This window comes from Pinus tabuliformis, chromosome 9 (genome assembly GCF_031772625.1).
Source record: "Pinus tabuliformis cultivar Carrire ecotype Pingquan chromosome 9, CPIR1, whole genome shotgun sequence".
Classification (NCBI taxonomy): Eukaryota; Viridiplantae; Streptophyta; class Pinopsida; order Pinales; family Pinaceae; genus Pinus; species Pinus tabuliformis.
In genome coordinates, this window is record NC_142307.1 from 1,322,131,145 (window position 1) to 1,322,159,004 (window position 27,860).

The 27,860-nt window shown below is 38.4% G+C and overlaps 1 protein-coding gene across 10 annotated transcripts in view; it reads right to left on the bottom strand.

Moving 5' to 3' along the window:
• LOC149153393 (uncharacterized) overlaps positions 1–27,860 on the bottom strand; it is a 420,894-nt gene that overhangs the window by 256,415 nt on the left and 136,619 nt on the right. For 6 of the 10 annotated variants that reach the window (XM_089438847.1, XM_089438842.1, XM_089438840.1 and 3 more), the window contains 3 exons: positions 7,263–7,341; positions 7,030–7,187; positions 6,310–6,393 (listed from right to left, as the gene is read on the bottom strand). In XM_089438847.1, coding sequence (XP_089294973.1) covers positions 6,310–6,393; positions 7,030–7,187; positions 7,263–7,341 — 321 coding nt within the window. The remainder of the gene's footprint in view (positions 1–6,309; positions 6,394–7,029; positions 7,188–7,262; positions 7,342–27,860) is intronic. The other 4 variants (XM_089438844.1, XM_089438841.1, XM_089438849.1 and 1 more) reach the window with 2 other exon arrangements.

The following is a 27,860-nucleotide window of genomic DNA, read 5'->3' on the forward strand; positions in this document are numbered from 1 at the left end:
CCACATCATCCTTGTGTGGGCTTAAGAAGGCTTATTCGACTTAATTTTTGAGTTATCAGGGTTGGCTTGTGACAATGGGTGGGTTACTTGACATTTTAGGCATAGGAAGGGCTTTGTCTTTTAACCTTTGAACTCATAACTCATGTATAAATATATGAGACCTAGTCTCATTCTATCATCACACTTTGGATTTGGATATCTCTTCTTGAGAATTTCATATCTGCAATTAGTGGACGAATTTGGATGATTTAGATGTAGTTTGATGTTTGGAAAACTTCGCTATCTCTCTTGTGTTAGTTTTTGATGATCGGGTAGCATCGAACAAGTGTTCTAGTCTCGACATTGGTCAAAGAGGCTAAGAAACACTAGAGCTCCAAAACCCAGAAAAAGTTTTAGGAGAAAATGCCTAGAGATGGCTCAATTAAGTTAATTAGTTAGCAATTAAACTTTTCCTAAGTCTAACTTGGGAAAAATGATTAATTAACAGGAATTAATTGAGAAAGGTGAGAATTATCTAGAGACTCACATGGATCAACTCAGAAATGATCTAAGTCGTTCATGAGGACTTAATCATGGTCATTGGTGAGCCAACGAGAGATTATAAGAGGAGGTCGATGGGGTTGGAGCAAAACACACTTGACAGACCAATTTCCTTGACAGATCAAGCTATTCAGCGGCAGCGACTGAGCAAGGAAGAGAAGTCCGGGCCAAAGGGGAAGCAAAGTCAGTGAGGGGTCGAGACTGTGATTCCGGAGAGACAGCAGCAAGTGACAGAAGTATTTCACAGTGAAGTTGCATAGGGGTTGCACAATAGCTTCAGAAGGTCAACTCAACTTCCAGAGGCCAAGATAATTTTACAGAGGGCTAGAGAGTCACTTCCAACAGCAAAGACATGCAACACGACTTCATTTATCACTGATCTAAGCCACACGTGTGAGGGTCTATGAAGAGGCAACGCAGAATGACTTGCACAAGGGTTGGATAGCCAGTTTTTTAGAGGGGTCCAGATGTTGAGATTGCTTGTGGAGAGAAAAATTCCTCCCTAATTATTTTTGTCATATATTTGTTGATTGGATAGCTAGTTCGGCATCCATAGATTGTAGTCAAAATTTCACTGTTGCACAATAATAAAACCCTCATCTGCTGCACCGGTTTCCCACATTGGGTTTTTCTAGGGATAATTGTCCAAAAATAACAGTGTCATAATTTTTGTGTGTGCTATATATTTCTCAATTTCCAGCATTTTATTTTTCCGCAACGTTTTTATTGTGAAGAAATTGCATTGTGATTAATTCATTATTTTGTCGTAACAAAATAAACTACATATTTAATCAGTTAGAAGAATTAACTCCAATTGTTGCATTTCAAGGAAAATTTGACATGGAATCAGAGCAAGTTTGACAGATCAGTGGCTCAGAGACAAAGAGGGAGAAATTCACAGTTCAGAGGGAGCAGCAGCACAATTTGTCCAGATTTGGGTAGAGCTAGCCACGCAATTCGAACTATTGGGCAGAGGGATCGATTTTCCAATGCAGGTGGCAGGAAAATTCGCAGAGCCCAGTAGCAGTTCCAACAGGCAGTGGTGAAGCTGGAAAGTAATTACGATGAAGCAGATCAATGAATTTGCAGAGAAAATCTGGGCACGGTTGTTTTTGCAACAGTTTTGCAGTAGCAAAATCAGCGCCGGGTGAATGAGAGATTGCACACATTGAGGAATTTTTCTCAAAGGTTTTCCAGTTTCAGTCTTGAAACAAATCCTAAATTTCTAGTTGCAAGGGCAGAACTAGTAGGCAAAACTATGCATTCCAAGAAGGAGTGTGAATTGCAGAGTAGGTAGCCAAGCAGGAGAGGAGGAGATTCCTATTTATTTCCCAGTTGTGAGTTTTGTAGAAAATGGCCTCAACAAAACTGCGAGATCAGGATAGGCTAGAAGGTGCATCCAACTACATTATCTAAAAAGCCAGAATGTCTTTCCTACTAGATGAGCATGGTCTGAAGACGTACACAGAGAGAGATGTAGCCATACCTATAGACCCACAGCAGCTAGAGAATTACAGAAAGGAGATGGCCAAGGCGAAGCGATTGATTCTCGACAATGTTTGAGATTATATAGTCTCACACTTATCGGCCAAGAATACAACCAAAGAAATGTGGGATGCTATTGCAACGATATATCAAAATCCTTCCAAGAACCAAAAGATGTATCTGCAGGAGAAGTTGAGGACCACCAGGATGCAAAAGGGTGAAGGGGTTACTCCTTTCTCCCTAGAATTCAGAATGTCCGAGATGAGCTTGCAGCATTTAGAGTTGCTCCTCTAGAAGGTGAGCTGGTGCGTATAGCCATTAATGGATTCACACTAAAATGGGCGACTTTCATCCAAGGTATTACTAGACGAGATCAGGTGCCTGGCTAGGATCAATTTTGGGTTGATTTCACACACGAAGAAATGAGGTTCGCTCTAATTGAGAGAAACATCAGTGGCAACAGTGGCAGAGGATCGAAGAGTGTGAAGGAGGAGAAGAATGTAGCCCTTGCATCGAAGGGGAAGGCAAAGAAAGGTCCCAATAAGGGACAAGGCTCACAGGGAGGAGAAAATAAGAAAAGGGACCTCTCGAAGATCAAATGCTTCAGATATGGTGAGTTTGGTCACTACCGATTGTCCTCGAAGGAAGAAGGACAAGAAGGAGAAGCAGGAGTAGGTAGCAGCTTCGGTAAAGATTGATCAATTGTCCTCAAGGTTGGAGGAAGACTTTGCTCCATATGTAGTATACCTCCAGGAAAGAGGTGGGGCGATATCGAGCTATAGTTCCTAGAGTTGCAGAGGTTTGGGCAGGGTCCATCAAGGTGAGCATCAAACAAGTGTTTCCTCAAGGATCATTACCCTTGCTACAGGGGCCCAAAGTATTTAGTAGTAGTATGGATTAGTGTTAGGTGGTGTAGTCAGATCTTGAGGGACAGTCGCAGTACTAGTTGCAGTCAGATGTTGAGGAGCATAGTGCAGTTGTAGTGCAAATAGACTCAGTAGGTAGTGCAAAGATTGGTAGCAGTCAATGACTTAGGAGACAATTGCAGTCCATAGATACAGTTGATTTAGAGGTTTCAGTTATAGTTGCAGCAACAGCATGAGATCAGTAGATGTAGCACAGAGAAAAGTTCGCAGCAGTACAGGGTGTACAGTGCAATGTAAGCAGCAGTGCAGATGCAGTATGGTTCAGCTCAGAGTGGCAGATGAATCAGAGTTGCGCAGTAGTTGGTGGGCAGTGACAAGTTATCACAGTTGTCAGACATCAGCAGCGTGTATGGGAGATGTTATGAGATCGTCTAGAACACTTTCCTCACTAAGAGGGAGCGTTAGTTTTTGATGATTGGGTAACATCGGACAGGCGTTCTAGTCTCAACATTGGTCAAAGAAGCTAAAAAACACTATAGCTCCAGAACCCAGAAAAGGTTTCGGGAGAAAACACCTAGAGATGGCTCAATTAAGTTAATTAGTTAGTAATTAAATTTTTCCTAAGTCTAATTTAGGAAAAATGATTAATTAACAGGAATTAATTGAGAAAGATGAGAATAATCTTGAAACCCACATGGATCAACTTAAAAATAATCTTAGTCGTTGATGAGAACTTAATTATGGTCGTTGGTGAGCCAACGAGAGATTATATGAGGAGGTCGATGGAGTTGGAGCAAAACACACTTGACAGATTGATTTCCTTGGCAGATCAAGCTATCCAGCGGCAACAGATGAGCAGGGAAGAGAAATTAGAGCCAGAGGGGAAGCAGAGTCAGTGAGGGGCAGAGACAATAATTCCGCAGGAGATTCTAGTTCCGAAGAGACAACAGCAAGTAACAAAAGTATTCCATAGTGAATTTGCGCAGGGTTTGCGCATTAGATTCAGCAGGTAGTTCGATTTATATAGAAGGGAGATCAATTCAACTTCCAGAGGCCGGGAAAATTTTCTAAAGGGTCGAAAAGTCACTTCCAGCAGTAGAGACAGGCAAGACAGCTTGATGTGTGCCTGATCTTAGCCACACATGTGAGGGTCTGTGCAGAGGCAGTGCAGAACGACCTGCGCAAGTGTTGGATGACCAATTTTTCAAAGGGATCCAAACATTGAGATTACTTGTGAAGAGAGAGAATTTTCTCTCTAATTATTTTTTTAGACATTTGTTGATTGGATAGCCAGCTGGGCATCCATAGATTGTACTCAAAATTTCACTGTTGCACAATAATAAAACCCTCATCTGTTGCACCGGTTTTCCCACATTAGGTTTTTCTGGGGACAATTTTTCCAAAAATAACGATGTCATAATTTTTGTGTGTGTGCTCTATATTTCTCAATGTGCAGCATTTTATTTTTCCGCAGCATTTTTATTATGAAGAAATTGCAGTGTGATTAATTCGTTATTTTGTCGTAACAAAATAAACTAATTACTAAATCAATTAGAAGAATTAATTCCAGTTGTTGCATTTCAAGGAAAATTTCACATCTTGGAGGTTCCTTTTAGCATTATTATGGATGGATATATTCTTCATTGTATTGTAAGTACGATTTAATGCAATATTTTTGATTTTTTATTAATGTCTAATGCATGGAATGTTGTCTCATGGTTTTTAATGTGCCCTAATTAATGAAATTTTGTCTAAACATTGAAACTATTGGAAAATTTTGCATGTGTTTCACATGGATAATGAATGAATGAATGTTCCTAGAGGATTTGTTGTATTCGCATCCTTGAAACTCCATTAATAATTGCCGTCGAAGTGTAAATATCTAGAAGTGTTGTGTTGCTGCTTCATTAGGGCTAGCGAAGCTACTTCTAGGTCTCCTTCAAGAGCGAGTTACCTTCTCAAGATTATCTTTGACTCCTATTCTCCCAATTCCCAGGCATTGGTCCTAAGTCCTTGGTGATCACCTTTAAATTGAAAATCATCATTCTTCTCACCTCTTTGCACCTCTTTTCCTCGTCCCTTTAAGGATAAGGAGGTTTCTCTAGGGCTTGGTGTGAAATTCATTAGAGGAAGGTGTTTTGAATTTCACTTGGATAGAACTCTTCCTTCCTGTCTCCTCTAGTGATCTTCAAGTTTTGGTGGATTTCCCACAATGGAATCTCTGGAAATTCAATGCCCTAGCCATCAACCAAGAGGGAACCCTAGAAGCTAATCCTTCAACTTGTGGATTTCTTCAAGGCATTTGCTTTAGTACCCATTGGAGTAAATCATAAATTGTCTTTTCTCTTGTCTACCTTGACCTCAGATGAGCTCATATATCGTGAAATGTCTCAACCCTAGGCCTCGTGTAGCCTTCGTTTCAAGGGGTTTTTCGTGGAAAGTCTTACTATCTTTTCCCAAAGCTCACACTCTTGTTGAACCTTTCCATTGAATGAGCCACCTTACCTCACTCCAAGCCTATCATTGACATATCTATCACAAGTGAGGTTTACTAGGACTCCTCCCGTCGGTGAAAATCCAAGAAGAGAAGGGGACTTAGGTTGTGGTGACATGGGCCTCTGTCCCAAGGTGTTGTTGTGCCCTCTAGCTTTTGCATGTCTACAAGGCCTGCTAGTTTGTGCAGCAACACCACCCTAACCTCATGCGCCTAGAATCAAGCACATGTGGCATGCCCCCACACCTCTCTCAAGTGAAGCAACTTTACCCGTCGTCCACAATCCACTGCTCATATTCTCCCACTTATCACAGAAATTATCCGGTATGGATTCATGCTAGAATAATTTATAACTTTTCACTGCGTGCCAACCTCTCAGTAAGTCATAATTCTTTTCCTTATGTTGAGAATTACTTTTCCCAGATGATTAAAATGTGAATGAAAGCAAATTGAGAAACTGTAAGAAACAACTCTCCATCATCTGCCTCTTCTCACAGCTTAATATGAGGAATAGGAAACTGAAACTCATGAATAATCTATATTATAAAGTTCCATATACATGAACCACCACCATTCTAAATAGTTTCATTTTAGGCAGGAATGTATATTATGGTGTATGCATTTGAAAAGGTAAAATGCTATCCAACACCTGCCCTATTCTCACAGTTCAATATGAAGAATAGGGAACTCAAGAATAAACTATCTTCTAAGAGCTTTACATATACAAACCACCACCATTCCAAGTAGTTTCATTTTAGTCATCTCGCATTCCTTGTAATCAATTTATATAAAACATAATATGCAGTCATGCATAAAATTTTTGTACATGTTTTGAAAGGATCAAGTAAAATGAGCTCAAAGTTACTGAGTCGTTCATGCGTCTCTCCTCAAAACTAGGAAGTCGTAGCAAAATGCATAACTAACCTTTGACATACAGCCAAGAGGAAATAGTAGCTTTCTCAGTTGTTCCTGTGAAAGGTGAGAAAGAAAGTATGTTTGATCTTTCACCTGCATTAGAATACCCAGAATAAGTTACAATCGATAAGTCTGACACAAAGGAAAGTCCATTTAAACATAAAAGAATAGAAGTAAACCCATTCAACATATCAATCACAGAAAAATTACAATCTATATGCAAGCATAAATACATCTACATACCACATTAAACATGACAGAAAGGACGCCTAGTCTGATTAAACCAGCTACAATGAGAAGAGATGAAAAATGGCATAACTTACTTATCCCATGCCATGTCGATAATTTCCAACTTGATGGTGAACTTATTTTAAATTAGATTATTATCAGGACACAAAACACATGACCAACAAATGCTTCACCTTCAATCCAAATATTATTAAGAAGTAAATGAGGACACAATAAATAGCATGCAAGGATATAGAGAATAAAAATAGGGCATGCATTTCTAAGAATTGACCTCATCTGCAGATAAATGTAGAACAGAAGATCTAGTCTTGCACTCTACACTCATAATTTTCACATGAATTAGATTATTATCAGGACACAAAACACATGACCAACAAATGCTTCACCTTCAATCCAAATATTATTAAGAACTAAATGAGGACACAATAGCATGCAAGGATATAGAGAATAAAAATAGGGCATGCATTTCTAAGAATTGACCTCATCCGCAGATAAATGTAGAACAGAAGATTTAGTCTCGCCCTCTACACTCATATGTTTAACATGAGCATAATGCCCAGAGGCCACATATTCAAAATCCATGTTGTTGATGAAATCTAAGAAGGCACCTGCAACCCAATGAAGATCCAAAAAAAAAACTTTTCTTTTAAAACTAAGTATCCAGCCTAAAAGATAATCTGACAAAAGTCTATATGTATCATAAAGTAGCATACCAAATTTGATTCTTGTGTTGCAAAGAACATCAGGATTAGGAGTCCGGCCACTTTTATACTCAGAAATGATGTGAGACACCTTACAAAATATCAAAAGATCCATATGTTAGAATATAAGACCAGAGAAAAGACGTTTAAAAACAAAAACACTAGAGAGAATAAAGGCATAATAAACACAAGAAAATAGCATTGCAGTCATAATGACCTTAACAAAATAAAACATTCTAAAGATACACAAAAATTTGATTGAGAAACACATTATCCATGGATGCAGTAAGAGGGGAGGCAGGAGTGGGAGGGATTATATTTGATCTCAAAGGAAAAGAAGGAAATTCCTATGCTTGGGGTCAGGAAAGATAACAAATCGCAAGGTTGAAGCACTCACTCTTTTTTTGGGACTGAAGCTAATTGATGCAAGAACATATAAAAGAATAATTGTCATTGGCGACTCAAAAATGATCATCAAAATCCCTCAAAAATGATTTGGGCGAAGTAGTAGTCTTTCAAGAACCATTCTCAGAATCAGCAAAGAGGTAGCAAGATTTGAAAGGGTTGAATATTATCATGTTCTTAGAGCACTGAATGGAAGGCCAACAGATTAGCCAATGAAGCATGCAGGGTAGAACAAAGTGTTACGAGAAATAATCAAGGCACACAAATGATAATAATACCCTAACTAATTAATGAAGTTTAAATTTTTTAAAAAAAGTTAAGAGGTATTTACTATTAACCAATGCACCCCTAATAATCATGAGAGAATCATAAAAGTTATGAAAGTATACATGTTAATGCAAGGGGTATCAACCCGCATGCAATGCCCACATACATTCACGCAACAGGAGGTACCACACATTATAGGAAGTCTCAGCGGAGTTTTAATCAACCATTCATCCAATGAACTTCTAGTGCAGCTGGGAAAATGCTTTCCCGTGTCAAATTTCTGGTTTTGTTATTCTAGGAGGAATTTTGCTACATCATTTCGAGGGTGTTTCAATCTTGGGAATTCCCTCAGGAGCTCTGTTACCGCTGCAGTTGTTAGCTCAATTAGCTCTGTGGCTTTGGCAGAGGCCCACAGTTCTTTGAGGTTCTGGTTGGAATTTCATTTGGCATCCTGCCAATTATGGGATAGTGAGCTCTTTGCTTTGCACTTCTTGCAATGAATTCCGAAATGCAGACAAACTACAGAATTCAGAGGGAACTCGATTGGCACTGGGTATGTTTTGCCTACCCTTATTCAATTTCAGGATTTGTTGTGGATGGAGGAGGGTGGAACACCATAGTGTGGTTTTTGAAGCACCCAGCGAATTTGGGACACAAACATGAAGGGAGATGAATAGGGTGCAAAAATTCAGAGCTAAAACGACAACTTAAGACCCAGGAAATTCCATCTCCAGAAAATAAGTCTGTCACTGCAAAACTGACGACACAAACCCAGGCTCAGGATGGAAGAAGGGAGAAGTGTTGACTTATGAATGACTTACCCCTACTAAAAAAACCTGTTCAAACCATTGCATGTTAGACATAGCTGTATCATCATTTCGGTTATTTACATGTGCTATGATTTATGATATTCATGACAGAGAATCAAAATAAGAAAGCAATTTTTGTAAGAAATCAGGTTGATTGATATATTGAGCTTTTTGGTTGTCTGCTTCAAAAGAAGACTATGGTAAATAAGTGATAAACAACTGTTTTTGGCAATCTCCATCATGTTTCAAATTGACACAACATATTCCCTATGGGTGAGGCAAACAGCAAATCATGGTTTGACATAACAAAGTTCATTTCATATTTTATGGCATATGTTATAAAAGGTGGCAATCAAAATGTTTTGTTGTTCACATAATGAAGTTATAGCTTCAATATTGGTGGAATACTTTTCATATGTTATGTTGGAAAATGTAACTAGATTCGGTCTTCATAATGACTTTTGTAATCATGACATTGTATGTTTTATATAAAAAGAGAAAAAGAATTTTTATTTATTCAAGCATGGGTTTCATGCTCAAAGTCTAGGTCAAAGCATGTTATTCATGCTTCTAGGGCTTGTTGAGTCAAAGACGAATTTTTGTCATGTATTATAGTCCTATTTGGACTTCTTGTAACAAAAGAAAATCATTATTTTTTAGTCCAGAAAGTCAATTGGTCCTCCCAGACGAAGTCGGCCCTACCAAGAAGAAGTCAGCCTAGAAGAGGCCTATTCGACCCCTTAGGAAGAGTATAAATTGGAAGAGACTTTGACTCATTTGGAGCACTTCACAAGTTCGATCTGAAACAAGATTAGAAGGCAATCAAGAGAGAAGTCTCGTAAGAAAGAAGAAGTGAAAGCGAAGAAGGAAAACTTGAAAAATCTGTCTTTTCTGTCCACATGTCCGAGCAAACTAGGGTTTCTGTGCGAATTGCAGACCTGAAGTTGCAGGACCAAAACTTTGATTGGAGTTGAATGTGAAGAGTTTGACCGTTGACTTTGGAAAACTGACTTGTTTGGAAGAGATTCTATTGGAGGGCTAACTTGGTGCTTGGGAGGAATCTTGACTTTGGTCTTTGGGTCTTGGAGGTCTCATTTTGATTTGATTCTATAAGAAGAGAAGAATTATTTTTTGGGATTTCCCCTTGGAGGGGTTTTTTCCTGGCTTGGAGCCTATATCTTGTGTACTTTGTCTCTTTGTGATCTTCATTGTTTTGGTAATTGCTTGATGAAGAAGAAATAAAAGTAATAAAAGGCCAACTAATATCACAAGTAATTATCAAGTAAGGAAAGTCAACTATAATCTACAAATACCTTGATTTTCCAACATGGTATCAGAGCTAAAGGTGAAGGAAGGAGATTGGAAGATCACATCTTTGTTGGTACCTTTGTCGACGAGCAATCTAGAAGTAGTCATCTAATCTTTCTTCACAATGGCAAACTTTACGAAGAAAGGTCTCAAGACTCTTGGGAGCCTCCTTGTAACTATCAAAAAATACATCTTGAAGTACATCTCCAAGCTAGCAAAAGAAGTGATGGATGGAAGCTTCTTCTCCGCTCTCTTAGGTACTTTTAAGGATGATAATGTATGGGTTATTGATAGTGAAGCTTCTAGACATATGACAGGCGTATGCAGTCAACTCCAAACCTTATCAAAAGGGACATCTTCTCATTCAATCGAATTTGGAGACAAGAAGAGCTACCCTATGAAAGGAATTGGATCTACTTAGTTGGAGCTAGAAACTAGTGGAAGCATTCATCTCAATAACATACTCTATGTTCCAGGTTTGAAGAAAAATTTGCTTTCTATTTCTTGCCTAGAAGATAAAGGTGATAGGATTGCTTTTGTTGATGGCAAAGTTTTGGTTTGGGGAAAGGGCTCTAGTATTGAACATGCTAAGATAATTGGGATTCGTGAGGGGACGTTGTATAGACTTCTTACACCTCTTCCTCAAGCTCTAGTACACTTAGATGTTAGCCCTTCTGAATTATGGCATAGAAGGTATGGACACCTTCACTACAAGGTATTGCCATCTCTGAATCAAATGGTCATTGGCATCCCTAAATTGAAGGAAGAACATGAAGGAATCTGTAAGGGATGTGCTCTAGGCAAGAATGTGAAGAAACCCTTTGCAAGAAGTGATACAAGATCCAAAGAAATCTTATATCTCATACACTTTGATGTGTGTGGACCTATGGCAGTAAAATCTCTTGGAGGTCATCAATACTATGTGACATTCATTGATGACTACTCTAGGAAAACATGGATATACCTCCTCAAGAACAAAGATGAGGTATTTGAGAAATTTCAAGAATTCATGAATGAAGTAGAAAATCTCAGTCTCTGACAAAGAAAAAAAAAGATAAAAATCCTAAGGTTTGATAATGGTGGAGAGTATACCTCCAAAGAGCTTATAGCATTTTGCAAGGAAGCAGGAATAAAGAGGGAGCTAATTGTTCCCTATAACCCTGAACAAAATGGTGTGGCTGAAAGGAAGAACAGAACAATCGAAGAATGTGTTAGAGCCATGCTTCATGACCAAGATCTCCCTAAGTTCTTATGGGAGAATCATTTGTAACAATTATCTACTTGCAAAATCGAAGCCCTCATAAAATTCTCAATAATATAACTCCAGAAGAAGCATTTACAAGAAAGAAGCCTAGTGTGGATCATCTTCGAATATTTGGATGTCCAGTTTACATACACATTCCAAAAGACAAGAGGAAGAAATTGGATCCTACAAGTACAAAAGGCATCTTTGTTGGTTATAGTGCTTCATCAAAAGCATACAGAATCTACATTAAAGAGGATCGTCGTATTGAAGTAAGCAGAGATGTCATCTTTGATGAAAATGTAGCTTACAAGAGATCCAAAGATATCTCGGTTGATCCTAATGAAGAAGAGATACACATATTTGAGTAAAGCTGAAGGATGACAATGTTCAAGATCCTACATCTATTCATGAAGATGTTGAAGGACGTTGTTATTCCAGAAACTCGTAAGAGACCTGCTTGGTTGAGGAAAACTCTACAAGAGGCTGAGGGACATGCAACAGCTAAGGGAACTTTTAGAGAAAGTAAGAGACCTAAAAGGTATTCTGGTTATGTAGCCTATATGACTAAGCTCATTGAGGTTGAACCCTTGTATGAAGATGCCACTGAACATCAAGAATGGAAGAATGTAATGCAAGAAGAAAACCAGTCAATTATGAAGAATGATGTCTGGGAAATTGCTCCTAGACCAAGTGACAAAGTTGTTGTCACTTCCAAATGGATATAGAAGATCAAAAACACAGTGGATGGGAGCGCTGATAAGTATAAAGCTAGATTTGTGGCTAGAGGCTTTTCACAAAAGGAAGGTATCGATTATGAAGAAACCTTCGCTCCTACAGCAAGATATACAACTATTAGATCGCTTGTCTCTTTGGCTACCACTATGGGATGGAACATTCATCAAATGGATGTTAAAACAACTTTTCTGAATGGGACCATTGATGAAGAAGTTTATATTGAGCAACCTCAGGGATTCGAAGTCCATAAGAGGGAGACACATGTCTGCAGATTGAAGAAGGCTCTATATGGCTTGAAACAAGCACCTAGAGCATGGTATGCCAGGATGGATGCATACCTATTGAGACTTGGTTTTGTCAAGAATTCTGCAGATCCTAACCTCTACATCAAAGTGGTCAAGGATGAACCTATGATAATACTTTTATATGTGGATGACTTACTTGTCACAGGTGTGGAGAATCGAATTCAAGAATGCAAGAGACAATTAGCAGTCGAATTTGAAATGAAGGATCTTGGGCTTATGCACTATTATTTAGAACTAGAGGTTTGTCAGAAACTTTCTGAAATATATCTTGGTCAAGGAAAATATGTGATCAAGGTATTACAAAAATTTGGCATGATGGATAGCAAGCCAATGGAAACTCCTATGATTACTGATCTAAAGAAGTTGGGGAATTCAAAATCCAGTCTGGTAGATCCTACATGTTATAGGCAGTTGGTTGGCATGATGGATAGCAAGCCAATGGAAACTCCTATGATTACTAATCTAAAGAAGTTGAGGAATTCAAAATCCAGTCTGGTAGATCCTACATGTTATAGGCAGTTGGTTGGCTCCTTTATGTATCCTATGAATACTAGACCTGACATTTGTTTTGCAGTAAATGTCCTCAGTCTATTTCAGATAGAGCCAAGGCATGACCATTGGCGAATCACATCCTAAGATATCTTCATGGGATAATGTATCACTACATTAGATATGTTGGTAATGAAATTCAGCGATTGGGATATACAGACTTTGATTGGGGTGGCAATGAAACCAATTGTAGAAGCACTACGAGTGGATTTTCCAGTTTGGGATCTTCCATAATTTCATGGATGAGCAAGAAGCAAGTCATTGTTGCTTTCAGTAGTGTTGAAGTCGAGTATGTTGCTAAAAGTGAAGTATGCAGAGAAGTTGTTTGCCTTAGAAAGTTGTTATTAGATTTATTCTAAGGATCATTGATAACCAAAATTGCACAAGGTTGACAAAGGACCCAGTGTTTCATGCTAGGGCAAAGCATATTAACAATAAGTACCACTATATCAGAAGCTTGGTAGGAGATGGGGTCGTGAAGCTACATTATATCTTTACAGATGAACAACTAGCTGATATTCTAACAAAGACACTTTCAAACAAGAAGCTTGAGTACTTAAGAAGCAGGCTTGGTTTGGTGGATATCTCCTCCTTGATTAAAAGGGAGTGATGATGGACATTATATTCTCTTATTCATGTGTCATGCATTAGGCCAGGATTAACAGTCGTACATCTAAGTGAAGGCCATGAAGAGAGAATGGGATCTGGAGGATTGGATAAGCATCTGAGATTGGTACTTCTTGAGAATTGGAAAATCCAAGATAGAAGTAGTCTCATAGACCGATACTCTTTGAGGATGAGGTAGGGCATCCAAGATAAAAGTAGTCGAAGAGGACTGACATTCTTTGAGGATTGGGAATCCAAGATAAGAATTGTCGTAAAACGACATACCTAGTGAACATTCGAATGGGGTATGTGCCTTAGAGATAGTGTGGTGTCTCACGTAAAGCCTCCCAACATTATGCTCTGATATAAGAAGAGCTTGTCAGTTAAGGCCTCGCTATGTTGACAATGTTGGTTAAGATATTGATGCTTAAAAGATGGCTTATCAATCCAACTCTTCTTATGAGAATACTTCAATTTGAGAATCATTGTACCACATGATGGGATTATCAATACCTCCCTAGTTAAGAGGGAGTGTTGGAGAATGTAACTAGATTCGGTCTTCATAATGACTTGTAATCATGACATTGTATATTTTATATAAAAAAGAGAAAAAGAATTTTTATTTATTCAAGCATGGGTTTCATGCTTAAAGTCTAGGTCAAAGCATGTTCTTCATGCTTCTAGGGCTTGTTGGGTCAAAGAAGAATTTGTGCCATGTATTATCGTCCTATTTGGACTCGTTGTAACAAAAGAAAATCATTATTTTTTAGTCTAGAAAGTCAATTTGTCCTCCAATACCAAGTCGGCCTACAAGAGGCCTATTTGACCCCTCAAGAAGAGTATAAATTGGAAGAGACTTTGACTCATTTGGAGCACTACACAAGTTCGATCCGAAACAAGATCAGAAGGCCATCAAGAGCGAGAAGTCTACGAAGAAAGAACAAGTCAAAGCAAAGAAAGAAAACTTGAAAAATCTGTCTCTTTTGTCCTTACATGTAATGACCCATCGACCAGTACAAACGAAATGTGAATTATTAGCATGCATACGAGACATGCATATGATAGCTACATATGCATGTGTCACTTGTACTGCACTAGTATCCATATTAAATTATAAGGAATTTCCAAGCATAAGATAAAAGACGTAATTGTTGAAGATACTAAATAAATACCTAACTTGCAAAAATATATTGAAATATGTATTTTGTGTGTGTCGTCATCATAATAGGTAACAAAAGAATATTATTCAAAATAAAAGATTAATACTCTATACTATACAAAATTAAAATGGAAAATAAATTATATGAATAAATAAAAGGGACAAGTATAAATAAAAGGAATGAACATTTAAAAAGGATATTATGCATGTTATACAAAATTAAAAATAAAAAGAAAACAAACAAAAAAGGATATAATATGTTATTCTACCTAAACCAACCAATTCATAAAGGCACATTACAATATTAATATTGTGGAGGGTGAGTAATATCATACGTATAGGTTCCAAAGGTAATGAAAAACCTGTCATCTTAAAGAGAGACCACCGCATCTAATTATAAATGCCTTACCTTCCTCACGAAGCCAGCACAAAGGAGAGGTGGTCATGCAACCGACTGAAAGTTTGAGAAGAGCTTCAAGGAAAAATATAAAGGGAACAGAGATGAAGTTTTTGAGAGAGGAAAATTTTCGAGAGAAGGAAGGAGAAAAATTTTAATAGAGAGTTACAGACAGCAAGGACTGAGCCTTGATTGTTCTGAAGTTTTTGGGCACGGGGAACCAGATTGCATCAATTGGGAAGCATTCTGGAACTGAGTACCTAGGTTGCAAGAGTTGCCGCAGAGTAGACAGGACCCTTACAAACAACAAGAGTCCTGGCAGAGCAGATAGGTTGGTACTCAACAGAAGAATTGTTAAATTATGTATTAAAATTACATATTCTAGTATTTTATGAGCAAAATATTGTTAAAACCTGTTAAATTTTGGATTTAGGGCTCCACAATTTCGAATTTAGGGCTTCACAGTGATTTTGAACATGAATTTTTTAAACCCTCTTAATTTCTGAATTTAGGGCTTTTACATTTTGGTATCAGAGCACTTAATCCTACAACCTCTGGTTTATGGTTTCCCTATGATGTCGTTGTATCGTTTTTCATTAATATGTTTCTAAACTTTCAAGAAATACCTCTCTGTAGTGATCTGGGTTAATACGATATAAAATCATAAATTGCGTTTAGCGGGGAATTGCGGAAATGACAAGTGACAGCAGACCCATTCATTCACACCGATAGAGAGCGTGTCCTTGGAACAAGCGATATCGATCTCTTTCGTTGTGAATTTGCATTGACAGTATGATAAAATAAACTTTGTATCAGTGTACCAAAATTGCTGTGAATAATCGAAGACTTCAGAAATCAATGGTGGTTCGAAGGCCTTAGTTCCAAATTTATTTTATAGACCAAATAGCCATGAGCCATGGAGGCAACACATGCAGAAGTCACAACGCACCAAATCCAGCGACTAAGCCACCAAGGAAGGAGACACGAGGGCATAAGTGCCCAACGCGTCATTTTAAATTATATGCACAAGTCACATATAATAAGACTATTATTTAAAATTATCAGAAAACCTCCTTTAGATGATATGAGATATCTCAGGTTTATAGAAAAGGAGGTGGCCATTCAGCTCCAAATCCACGACTTCAGGGGGATTTTGATGTCGTTGGAGGAGAACCAACATTGACAGAAGGCGAAGTTATAATGGTGGCAAAGGATATTGTCAGGAAGTTCTTTGACTGGGATGCCTGTGAAATCCATGTCAACCATGCCCACATTTTGGGTGCGATATGGTCATGGATTGGAGTTAAAGAGGAATCTAAGCACGATGTGGCTAAGTTATTATCCTTGATATGTTCCTCATCTCCTCAAACCTCTTACAGGAAATCAAAGTGGACTCTCATACAACGTCAACTTTTGCAGGGCCTTCATTTACCAGAATCTACTGTTGATAGATTGTAAACAGTGGAGCGAAGATTTAGTGACACTACAGATGAAGTGCTCGCTCCACCAAATAGATTTATATTGGCTGCTCTTGAGGAATTATCAACACTTTTGAGCTATCTTAGAGTGTGGGAAATCCACATCGCCAGAGATTTCTGTCAGAAATGGCGTGAAATTGGTTGCCGACGATGGAGTTTTCTCACTTATTATTATTAAAGTGCACTTAGAGTACAAACAACAATTAAAATATAATTTAAAATAAAATTTCACATTATACCACCTACATTCCAATAGAGCTCAATCAGAACATTTAGGCATTAATTCTATGAATTTAAAGGAGGAAGTTTTGATGGCATTTTCAAATCGAGCTTTTAGGTTAGAAGGGAAGGAAGGGTCCAGTCAGAACTGGTCCAAGTGGCAAGTGTGGAAATGATTTTTTCCATCTATCTAGGCCAGGGTGAGAGGCGTATTCTATAAAATTTTATATGAATTGAATTCAATTTTAATTTAAAATATAAATATTTTATATATTAAAAAGTATAAACTAAATAACTATTAAATATTGTTCCTCCCTTGTCAAATTCTATATAAAATCACGGAAACAGGAACTAAGAAAAGATATTCCATAAAATTTTATCTTCAAAGCAATACTCTCACCCATGTGATTGATAGAGAAATATAAACTAAATATTGATAAAATGCGGTTGCTACTCCTATCTTTTTTAATGTGGTCTTTATCGTTAATAATACATGACACAGAATAACAGACTTTTGTTATTATTTACTGATTATTAAAAACATTTAACAAAGGTAAAATTGGCAGAAGTATTGATTCAGACTTTAACTTTATATATCTGCTATTCAACAACTACCTTTCCCAGTTGATAGAGATTTGGTAATATAGTACATAGGAGGAAATTACCCTTTGAATTCAATGCAGAGGTCAAAGGGTCATACAGATACTCTTCCTATCATTCTCCCTCTCTGCATTGAATGATATTGGTTGTCGTTTCTGCTTTTGAGTTTGAACAAGTGCCCCACACAAAAATGATTCAGAATTGGTTTTGTCCAACACAGTATCCTATGCATCTAATCAATGTGTGATTTTAAGATCCCCTCGTAATTATTGTGCATGTATCCTTGAATGCAGGATATCATTTGTTGTTATGTTGTTTGTAATATTTATTTGATATAATGTTTATTAACTAGATTACACTTAAATTTAATTATATGATACTATATATATAATCAATTAATTGACCTTATCCTATCTTATATGCTCGTGCTGCATTTCCAGATTTGTTGGGAAAACAAAATCAAACATTTATATATTTAGAAGTGGGCCAAGGTCCTCAAGTCTAAATAAAATATATTTAGAAGGAGTATTAGGGTAATGCTGTGGATTAAAGAAAAAAAAGAGGGAAATCATATTAGAAATTTTCTCATAATAATAAAAATGATTAGCAAATATTGGCAAGTATTAATGTATAATATATAAAAATATATTATAATATATTATATGTTGTAAATTAGGGTTGCAGGGGAGCGCGCCCCGCCCCCCCTCTTCACGATCTCACTCCCAATCCGCGCTCCGGTCGGGAGCGACTAGGGAGTGGGCTCCCTTCCAAGAAAAATCGCTCCCTCGTTTTTTCGGGAGCGTCGCTCTCGCCGCTCCAGGAGCGAATTTTCCAACCGTGGAGCGGTCAGGGAGTGATCGCTCCCCGATTGCAAAATTCGCTCCCGACTGGCGGAAAGCGACGCCTGCGTGGCCGAGAGGGAGGCAACGGCAGCTTAGGAGAGGGGGAAAGGGAGGGAAAAGGGGAGAGAGGGAGGGTGAGCAGGGTGGAATAAATAGACCCTCCCCCCTTCCATTATTCACTTCATCCCATTGAGAGAGCAAGAGAGTTTAGACAGAGAGAAAGAGAATTTGGAGAGAGTTTGAAGCAAGGAGAGGAGTTTGGTGAGAGAGGAGCTCGGAGGAGTTTGAAGAGCTTGCAAGGGGATATTGGAGCTTGGGATTGGAGGCCAAAGAGGTAGGATCTACACTCTAATCTAGCATTTTTTTATGTTCATTGCTAAATAAATAAAATTCTCTATTTCCCATTCCATTTTTTTGCAAATTCAAAACTTCAAATTTCAAACATCATGGTTATATGGCTTGGCATTTTCTTCTTCTTGGTTCCTTTTTTTATTATTATGGTGTTGGAGATTAGAAAAAGGAAGGTTGAACATGAAGAAGAGGATGAAGAAGTGGGTTATAGTGGATTTGATGAAAACCCCGAAGAGGAGTACCTTGGTGAGGAGGAGGAGAGTGAACATGATTCAGCCCAAAAAACTAAACAAGACCAAACCCCATTGTGGAAATATGTTACTAGGCCTGAAGCAGGGAAAGGAGGTGGAACCACTAAATTTCATTGCCCCCATTGCAACAATAATTACACAGGTTCATACACCCATGCCAGAAGGCACCTCTGTTGGAAAAGGCCATGGGATGGAGATAAACAAAAAGGAATCAAAACTTGTGCAAGTGTGTCAGCAGCAGATAGAGCCAAATGCATAAGGGAAGAGGAGGAAGCCCATTACAAATGTAAAAACTCAAAGGGTTTCTTTGAACCAAGCTCACAATCACATGCACAAAGAACTCCTTCAGCATCCTCCCATGGTAGTGGATATGGAGGCACAAGGTCACCAAACATCTCTTTCAGGCGTACTGAGTTACAAACAGCAAGGACTGAGCCTTGATTGTTCTAAAGTTTTTGGGCACAGAGGACTAGACTGCATAAATTGGGAAGCATTATGGAACTGAGTACCTAGGTTGTACCCAGTTTAGCACGGAGGTTTTGGTCGTTTGGTAACACAATCAGAGAAAGAGTCGTGGCAGAGTAGATAGGACCCTTACAAACAACAAGAGTCGCGGCAGAGCAGACAGGTTGGTACTCAACAGAAGAATTGTTAAATTCTATATTAAAATTACATATTCTGGTATTTTATGAGCAAAATATTGTTAAACCCTGTTAAATTTTTTATTTAGGGCTCCACAATTTCGAATTTAGGGCTTCACAGTTATTCTGAACATGAATTTGTTAAACCCTCTTAATTTCTGAATTTAGGGCTTTTACATTACATGCCAGCAGACTAGGGTTTCTGTGCAAATTGCAGGGCTGAAAATTGTAGGCTAAATTGTAGACCTGAAGTTGCAGGACCAAAACTTTGACTAGAGCTGATTGTGAAGAGTTTGACCTCCATTGACTTTGGAAGACTTTGACTTGTTTGGAAGAGATTCTATTGGAGGGATGAATTGGTTCTTGGAAGGAATCTTAACTTTGGACTTTCAGCCTTGGAGGAGTTTTGCCCTGGCTTGGAGCCTATATCTTGTGTACTTCGTCTCTTTGTGATGTTCATTGTTTTGGTAATTGCTTGATGAAGAAGAAATAAAAGTGATAAAAGGCCAACTAATATCAGAGGTAATTATCAAGTAAAGAAAGTTAGCTATAATCTACAAATACCTTGATTTTCCAACAGGTACATTTTGTTTTGTTGCATATGATATACCTAGGCCTATCATTAGCATGCTCCATTGGTAGGACACGACAATAGTTTGGGCTTTATGATACAAATTGTTGGTGGCTTATGATTAACCTTGGCTTATATCTTATGATGTGCATTTCATTTGATATTTTGGATGGCGCATAAGGAAAAGCATATACAATTGATCCATGAGTTAGTTGTTGATTAATGTTAATATAGTGGATATTGAATATGGTTTGATGAGGCACATCCCAACGCATGCCTTGCGATGCATGCCTCACATATGGAGGTTGGCAAGCCTTGAAGGTAGGCTGCCAACCCACCTCCTAATTCATTTGACATTACAATTGGAACTTTGTTCATAGCTCTGCTCGAACCCTAAAATATCAAGGAAGAATTGTGAGGTTTAGTGGCTAGCAACTGCATGGTAACAATTTTGGAATTATTGGCAAATGGTATATGACCTCGGCAGCCCAGGTATACACAGTTTTAACTCCTTGGAACAAGAATTTTGCTTGAAAACTAGCTAATTGAGTTTATCTGTTATAGCTTTGTCTGTGTGACATTTTGTTGGGTTAATCCCCTCATTCGTTCTTCATTCCTATTGCATTTCACTTCCCTATGTCTTGTTTTAACATGACTCTGCCTATAATCACCATGAATGCAAAATTGTTTAACGAGCTCTGAAATGGTAGTTGTGTAATGCTCACAGGTTCTCTATGTTTGAAATATATTTGGGACATCTCCATTCAAGCGACATAATGCACTCAATTCTAGTCTTTTCTTTCAGTTTTGGGGAATATTATGGTGGTTACAAAGTCTTTTCGCTCCATTGCAATTTTATTGTTGAACCCACGATTCCAAAATGTGAGTTATACATTTGTTTTATGACCATCTACCTCTCCGTTGCATAAAATCCCAAATGCTAATATTTATACTCCAGTTTCATTGAAAGAGTAGTGCACCAGTGCATTGATGTGGGTAATGACAAATTGTCTCTCACTTGTTGGCTTGGGTTGAATTCACTATTTCAAAACAAAGCTACACATTTCCAATGTCTCGAGTTGATAAACTTTGTTTACTTCAGCTCACAATGCCACCACAGTGATTTCGTTACTCTAAAATCTATAATGTTGAGTTCATGAATTTATTTATGCCTATTCATGATGTCACTCCTCTCCTCGCATATCTATTTCGCTATCCTAATTGTATCAGTTGTCGCATGAGTTATTCATTTGTAATTCCCCCATCCGCTTAGGAGAGATAAGTAAGGGGATCTGCTAGCCTAATAAGATTCTCGTAGGCTAGGACGAGAAAAATTAATCAAGGGAACACTATTCGCCTAGGAAAAAACATCACAAAAGCTAAAGTGGTGAAAAGGGTATAAGGGTCATAGGCTAATAAAAAGTCACTTTTAAATTATAAAGTGAGAAAACCCATTAAAGTGACTTTATTAAAATACAATTGGTAAAAAGGTGGCAAAATCGCAAATGAGTTATAAAAGAGGGAAAATGAGGAGTCTCTCCTGATTCTTCCATTTGCTCACTTGTAGAAAAAGAAATTTGGAGAACTCTTGATGAAGAGTCTAGGTTTTTTGGAAACCCTCATTCTGGTTGTTGGTTTCAATGTTGAAACTATAAACCCTAGCTAGTGTGTGAACGAGATCACTCAGATTTCGTCATTGGGCTTCAATGTTTTCAAAGTAGAAGAAGATAATGGCAGAGAGGAGGTGAATAAAAGGTGTTATCAGTTGATTTTATCTTCTTCTATCTGATATTCTATAATCTCTTTGTACGGACCAGATTTGGACCGATATTAGAAAGTTGAGTTCATGTCTTTCCTAGAGGTCGAAGTCCCTTCTTGTGCGCTGAGTTTGTTGGAGTACTTGGGCCGAGTTATTCCCTACCCTTTGTTGAAAGAGTTCAGTCTTATTCAAATGGCTAGCAGTTGATAAAGAAGGCCAAGTTCACTGTGGGTGGTGACCCTTCTCTTAGGTCGAGTGGTTATCTAACGGGGTCGTCTTCCTTCCCTCACAGGCCAAGTACATTGGGGTGTGGACCATGGATAGTTATTAAAGGTTCGAACTCTATTCTCTATGCTAGTGGAATATACCATTACAACCACTTCTGTTTTGAGACCAAACTTATTCTAAGTGGGTCGAGTTTCCTATATGGTGAGATTGAGTTAGTGGGTTGTGTAGGGGGCTTATCTCTTGGGTATACAATCATTGTTGGAGGTCTGCAATATTTCAGATATTATAACAGTGTATTATAACTATCTTCTATAGTCTACATACAAGGGGAAAGCCTGTGACTCTCACATCCAATTATACTTGTCATTCACAGCCTATGTGCCAAGGAAAGTCATTTATTCTCTATTGTTATATCCCTCCAATACTCTAGTGGGAAGCTTAAATCAGTGGTATGTACATTCCCTAAGCATAATAAAGATATATTTCATTATTTGAAGTTGTTTCCTATTGTCTTTATCTAGTTTTGTGCTTCATGCTTTAAATGAAATACAAAGAAATCACCTACATCCAATAGCAAGCAAATTGTTTGACAAAATGTTGCAGAAACCAGCCTAAACAAAACTCAGAAATTAAGTGGGAAAATCGAGATATCCCCGCAAGGGTATTTTACAGTGGTATCAGAGCATGGTCTTGGACAACTATGGGTTTAAGGGGTAGTTTATAACCGCAATTGATGAATTCTGAAGACCACCCATATGTCACTTATAAAAGACACTACAAGGTTAGAGAACCCACTCCAATCTCGAAGGAATAAGAAATTCCCGAAACAAAGAAAGAGGAAGAAGTACCATTTGCGAAGGGTAAGAGAGTCATGGGAGACAAGGAAAATCAAAAATTTAACAGCTTGCTTAGCATCCTAAATTATTTGGCTAAGGGCCAAAAGGAGATGGTGGAGTTGATGAGAAACTTAGGTAACAAGGGGGGTTCCATTGAGACTCCGATGGGTGAGCAGCATATTAAGGATCCCATTAATGGTGAGGGATCTAATAGTGGAGAAGCCAGCCATGCATGCACAATCATGCACATCCACCCCCACATATATAGTCGGTCATCTATACCCACTATGCCACAATTACTTAATGATCCAACAATTGGTGAAGTGGAGCAAAATGATCAGGATATACCTTATGGGGTATATTTGGAGGAGTATAGGAGGCTGGGATGAGACTTCCAAGTTGCTATCAGTTTCACAGATTTCTGCAACCTTTAGATGAAAAACAAGCCTAAAGATGTTCAGAAGGCTATGAGGTAGAACAATGAGCTTCATAAGACACTGGGGAAAGTGTCTATCCTGTGTTTTGACGGGTCATCAAAATGCTTAGCTAGATCATGGGTTCAAAAGCTAGACACATACTTCTAGCTACATCAGATGATAGAGGTTGATGCCATTAAGTTGGCTACATTACATCTGGACGAAGGGCCCATGAGCGGTGGTACCATGGGTTACTAACCTTGGGTCATGCCAGCATCACTTCATATTCCAAGTTTACTCAGACTCATAGAGAGCTTTGATGGGAAGGATCTGGAGATTCATTTCAGAGAGTTGGCACAACTCAAGCAGACTGACAGTTCAGAGGCATATATCTCGGATTTTCAGAGGTTAGCAGTTATGGTCACTGACATATCTGAGACACGACTAGTGATGTTATTTTTTGAGGGATTATTTGAGCCTCTATGTTGTTGGGTTAAGGGTTATCAGCCTACCACTCTACAGGATGCAGTTGGTAGAACCAGAGATATGCAAGATGTTGTTCCTAAGAACAGATTTCCTCCCAAACCATCCTTTCCTCAAAACAGTAAAGAGGCTAAACCCTTTCAAAGGGAGTACACCAAGAAATCAAAGCTAGATGAGGAGACCCAAAAGGAACTGAGGAAGAAGAAGCTTTGTTTCAGCTGTCAAGAGCCTTGGGAGCCAAGACACAGATTTGAGGGAAAGGACAAATTAGGCAAGCCACACTACAATGAGGTCAACTCAGATAGTGATAGTGATGAGGAGGATGAGGAGTCATAGCAGGGTCAGACACAGGAGCAGGGAAACATGACTATATGTGAGGAGTCATCTCAGGCCAGGGCTAAAGGCCCTACTATTGCATTTATGTCAGGACCTACCAAGTATCATGTATTTAGAGTCATGGGGTCATGTTGGGGAAGAAGGTGATAGTGTTGATTGGCGATGGGGCATCCCACAACTTTATAGATGCAACAATGATGGATTAGAGGGAGATTCCAACAGAGGAGTTTGATGGATTCACAGTGGTCATCAAATGGAGTGCACTAGATGGGTTGTCGAGCTAAAAATAACCATGGGGAACTACACATTGACAAATGACTTCCTTGTGGTAGATGTACCAGAAACTAATGTGGTACTCCATGTTTAGTGGCTTTACTCCATCGGGAGGTACATTATTGATTAGAGGAGGATATAGATGGAGTTTACAGATCATGACGACAAAAAGGTAGTTTTGAGGGCCATGCAGCAGTGTACACCCAAGATACTATCGTTTCAGAATATGGACGCAGTGTCGTGGCATGGCGACATAGAATGGGCAATAGAGTGCTACATTTCAGACAAAAGACAATCGGAGCAACCTCGACAGTATTCAAATGACATTTAAGTATTAGTTTGCAAACACCAAAAAGTTTTCGCTGAAATCCCTCCAGGTATACTATTAGTTTTTCAGTAGCTCAGACAGGGGTTCTAGTCTCTATGGTGTCTAAGAAGCTAAGGAACACAGAAGGATAATTATCTCCAAGACCCAGAAAAAGTTTCTAAGGAAAATGCCTTAATTAGATTAACTAGCCATGTATTAAATATTTTTCCTAAGTCTAACTTAGGAAAATTGATTAATTAAATCAGATTGATTGAGGTAAATTGATCTTGCTATAGAGTCTTCCGAAAAGATGATCTTAGTCGTTGATTGTGATTAGATCATGGTCGTTGATCTGTCAACGAGAGATTACAAGAGCAAATCGATGGTTCAATTGGAGACATAATCATCACAAGGACTTAGAATCACCCAGTTGCAAAGATAGAAAGGGTGCAATTTGAGCAAGGGAGACACTAGCAAAAGTGTTTCAGCAGAGAAGATAGGGGAAACAATTTCTAGAGGAATTTCTCAATGATTTCTAGTTTCCAGTGGAAGGAAGGAGGTCGACTTCATCAACAGAAGACAGGCCGAGTTCGCAATGTGAATTGTCAGAGGGTATTTCCTTAATTAGATTGATTAGCCAATTATTAAATATTTTCCTAAGTCTAACTTAGGAAAACTGATTAATTAAATCAGATTGATTGAGCTAACTTGCTCTTGCTCTAGAGACTTTCGAAAATATGATCTTAGCCATCGATTGTGATTAGATCATGGTTGTTGATTTGTCAACGAGGGATTATAAGAGCAAATCAATGGTTCAATCGGAGACATAATCATCACAAGAAGTTTAAATCACCCAGTTGCAAAGATAGCAAGTGCACAGTTTGAGCAAGGCAGACACTGGTAGAAGGGTTTCAACAGAGAAGATTGGGGAGAAAATTTTCGGAGGAATTTCTCAATGATTTCCAGTTTCTAGCAAAAGGAAGAAGGTCACTTCATCAACAGAAGACAAACCAAGTTCGGCGGTGTGAATTGCCAAAGCGAATTTCCAGAGGCAATGCGAATAGCCAGGATCGAGTTTCTAGTTGCAAGAGCGAATTGCAGGAAATGTGTGTGATTGCAGGAAGAGTGAATTCCTATAGGCAGATTACAGGAAAGGCAAATTGCAAGAAAGGGAGGATTCCTGTCATTACAGGAAGTGCGAATTGCAAGGAGAGCAATTTTCAGGATAGCTAAGCGAATTGCTGGAAAGGGTAGATTTGTCTTGCAGAGGGAGATTTTGTGATTTCCAGATAATTTTTGTGAAGAGAAATATTTGTCGAAGCTTTGCCAGTGAGAGGCAAGCATATTGTAATTCTTAATTTTTGTTGTAGATTAATAATAAAACCCTGATCTGCAGAACTGGTTTTCCCCACACTGGGTTTTTCCAAAGACAATTTGTCCAAAAATACAGGTGTCAATTATTTTGTGTGTGTGCATTATTTCTCAGTTCCTGGTTTTATTCATGAAAATTGCAATAGTGATTTAATCTTTATTTGTCGTGATTAATTTCTGAAGACAAATAATCTCCAGTAGAAGATTAAACTCTAGTTGTTGCAATTAAGAAAATTTCACATGGTATCAAGAGCAAATCAACGCAGAGGATTTGCAGAAGTAAATACAAGGCACAAGAAGAGAAAGACGAGGGTTTATAACCTAGTTTATTTTTCTTTTGATTTGGGTTTTATTGTATTTCCAGATTTTCATAGATGGTCGCAGTAGGTTTGAGAGATCAAGATAGATTGGATGGAGCCTCCAACTTTAGTGTTTGGAAAGCCATAATGTCTTTTCTATTAGATGAGTTTGGATTAAGGGAGTATACGACTAGTGTGATAGTTGTACCTACAGATCCACAACAACTGGCAACCTACAGAAAGGAGAATGCTAAAGCCAAGAGGATTATCCTTGATGAAGTAAAGGACCATATAGTCCATCATATCGCAGAGGACATAGCGAAGGAGATGTGGGATGCAATTGTCAATCTATACCAGAATCCTACAGAAAATAGGAAATTGATTCTCTGAGAAAAGTTGAGGACCATCAAGATGCAGAAGGGTGAAGACGTGGTTTCCTACCTCACCAAAGTTCAACTTGCCAAGGATGAATTGACCACAGTAGGAGATAACCCAACTAATGTTGAGCTAGTGCGAGTAGCCCTGAATGGTTTCTCTATGCCTTGGGTTGTCTTTGTCCTGTTGTTGCACAAACTAGCAGGGCTAGTTTGTAGGCTAATACTAGAGGGCACAACAACACTTTGGGACTAAGACCCACTTTCACCAAAGCCTAAGTCCCCTTCCCTTCTCAGGTTTCACAGACAGGAGGAGTCCTAGTGTCCCTCATTTGTGATAGATGTATCCAAGAAAGATTTTAAGTGAGGTAAGGTGGCTCATTCAATAGAAAGGTTCAATGAAAGTGTGCTTAGGGAGAAGCCAGGAAGACTTTCCAAGAAAAACAACTTGAAAGAAAGACTACATGAGACCTAGGGTTGAGATATTTTACGAGATAAGAGTTCATCCAAGGTCAAGGTAGATAAGAAAAAAGGTTGTGAATGATATAGTTCAACAAGCACTAAAGTACAAACCTTCAAAGAATCCCCAAGTTGAAGGATGGCTTCTAGGGTTCCCACTTGGTGCGCTAGCTAGGGCATCAATTATATTGAAATTCCACTATCGGAATTCGTTCAAAACTCGCAGATGCCAAAAGGAGACACTAAGGAAGAGTCTTGTCAAAACGGAATACAAAGAATTCATCCTCCCTAAGATTTCACACCAAAGATGCACCTCCTTATCCTTAAAGGGACAAAGAAACAAGGTAAGAAAGAGGTGAAAAGATTGATGTTTCGTTGGCTTAATTTGATCACCAAGGATCTAGGACCAGTGCCTAGCAATTGGGAAGATTGGAGTCAAAATGATCTCCATTTGTGAACTTCACTTTTCAAGGAGACCTAAAAGTAGTTTTGTGTGCCCTAATGGAGGCAGCTTCACGGCTAATCTAGATTTTTATACTTTGTTGGGCAGAATTAATGGAGTTTCAAGGATGCAATATAAAACAGCCTCTAGGAACATTCATTCATTCATTGTCCATGAGTAACACATTCAAAATTCCTAATAGCTTCACTGTTCTAATTAGGGCACATCAAAAACTATAGACAATATTCCATGCATTACACATTCATTAGATCAGAAATATAGCATTAA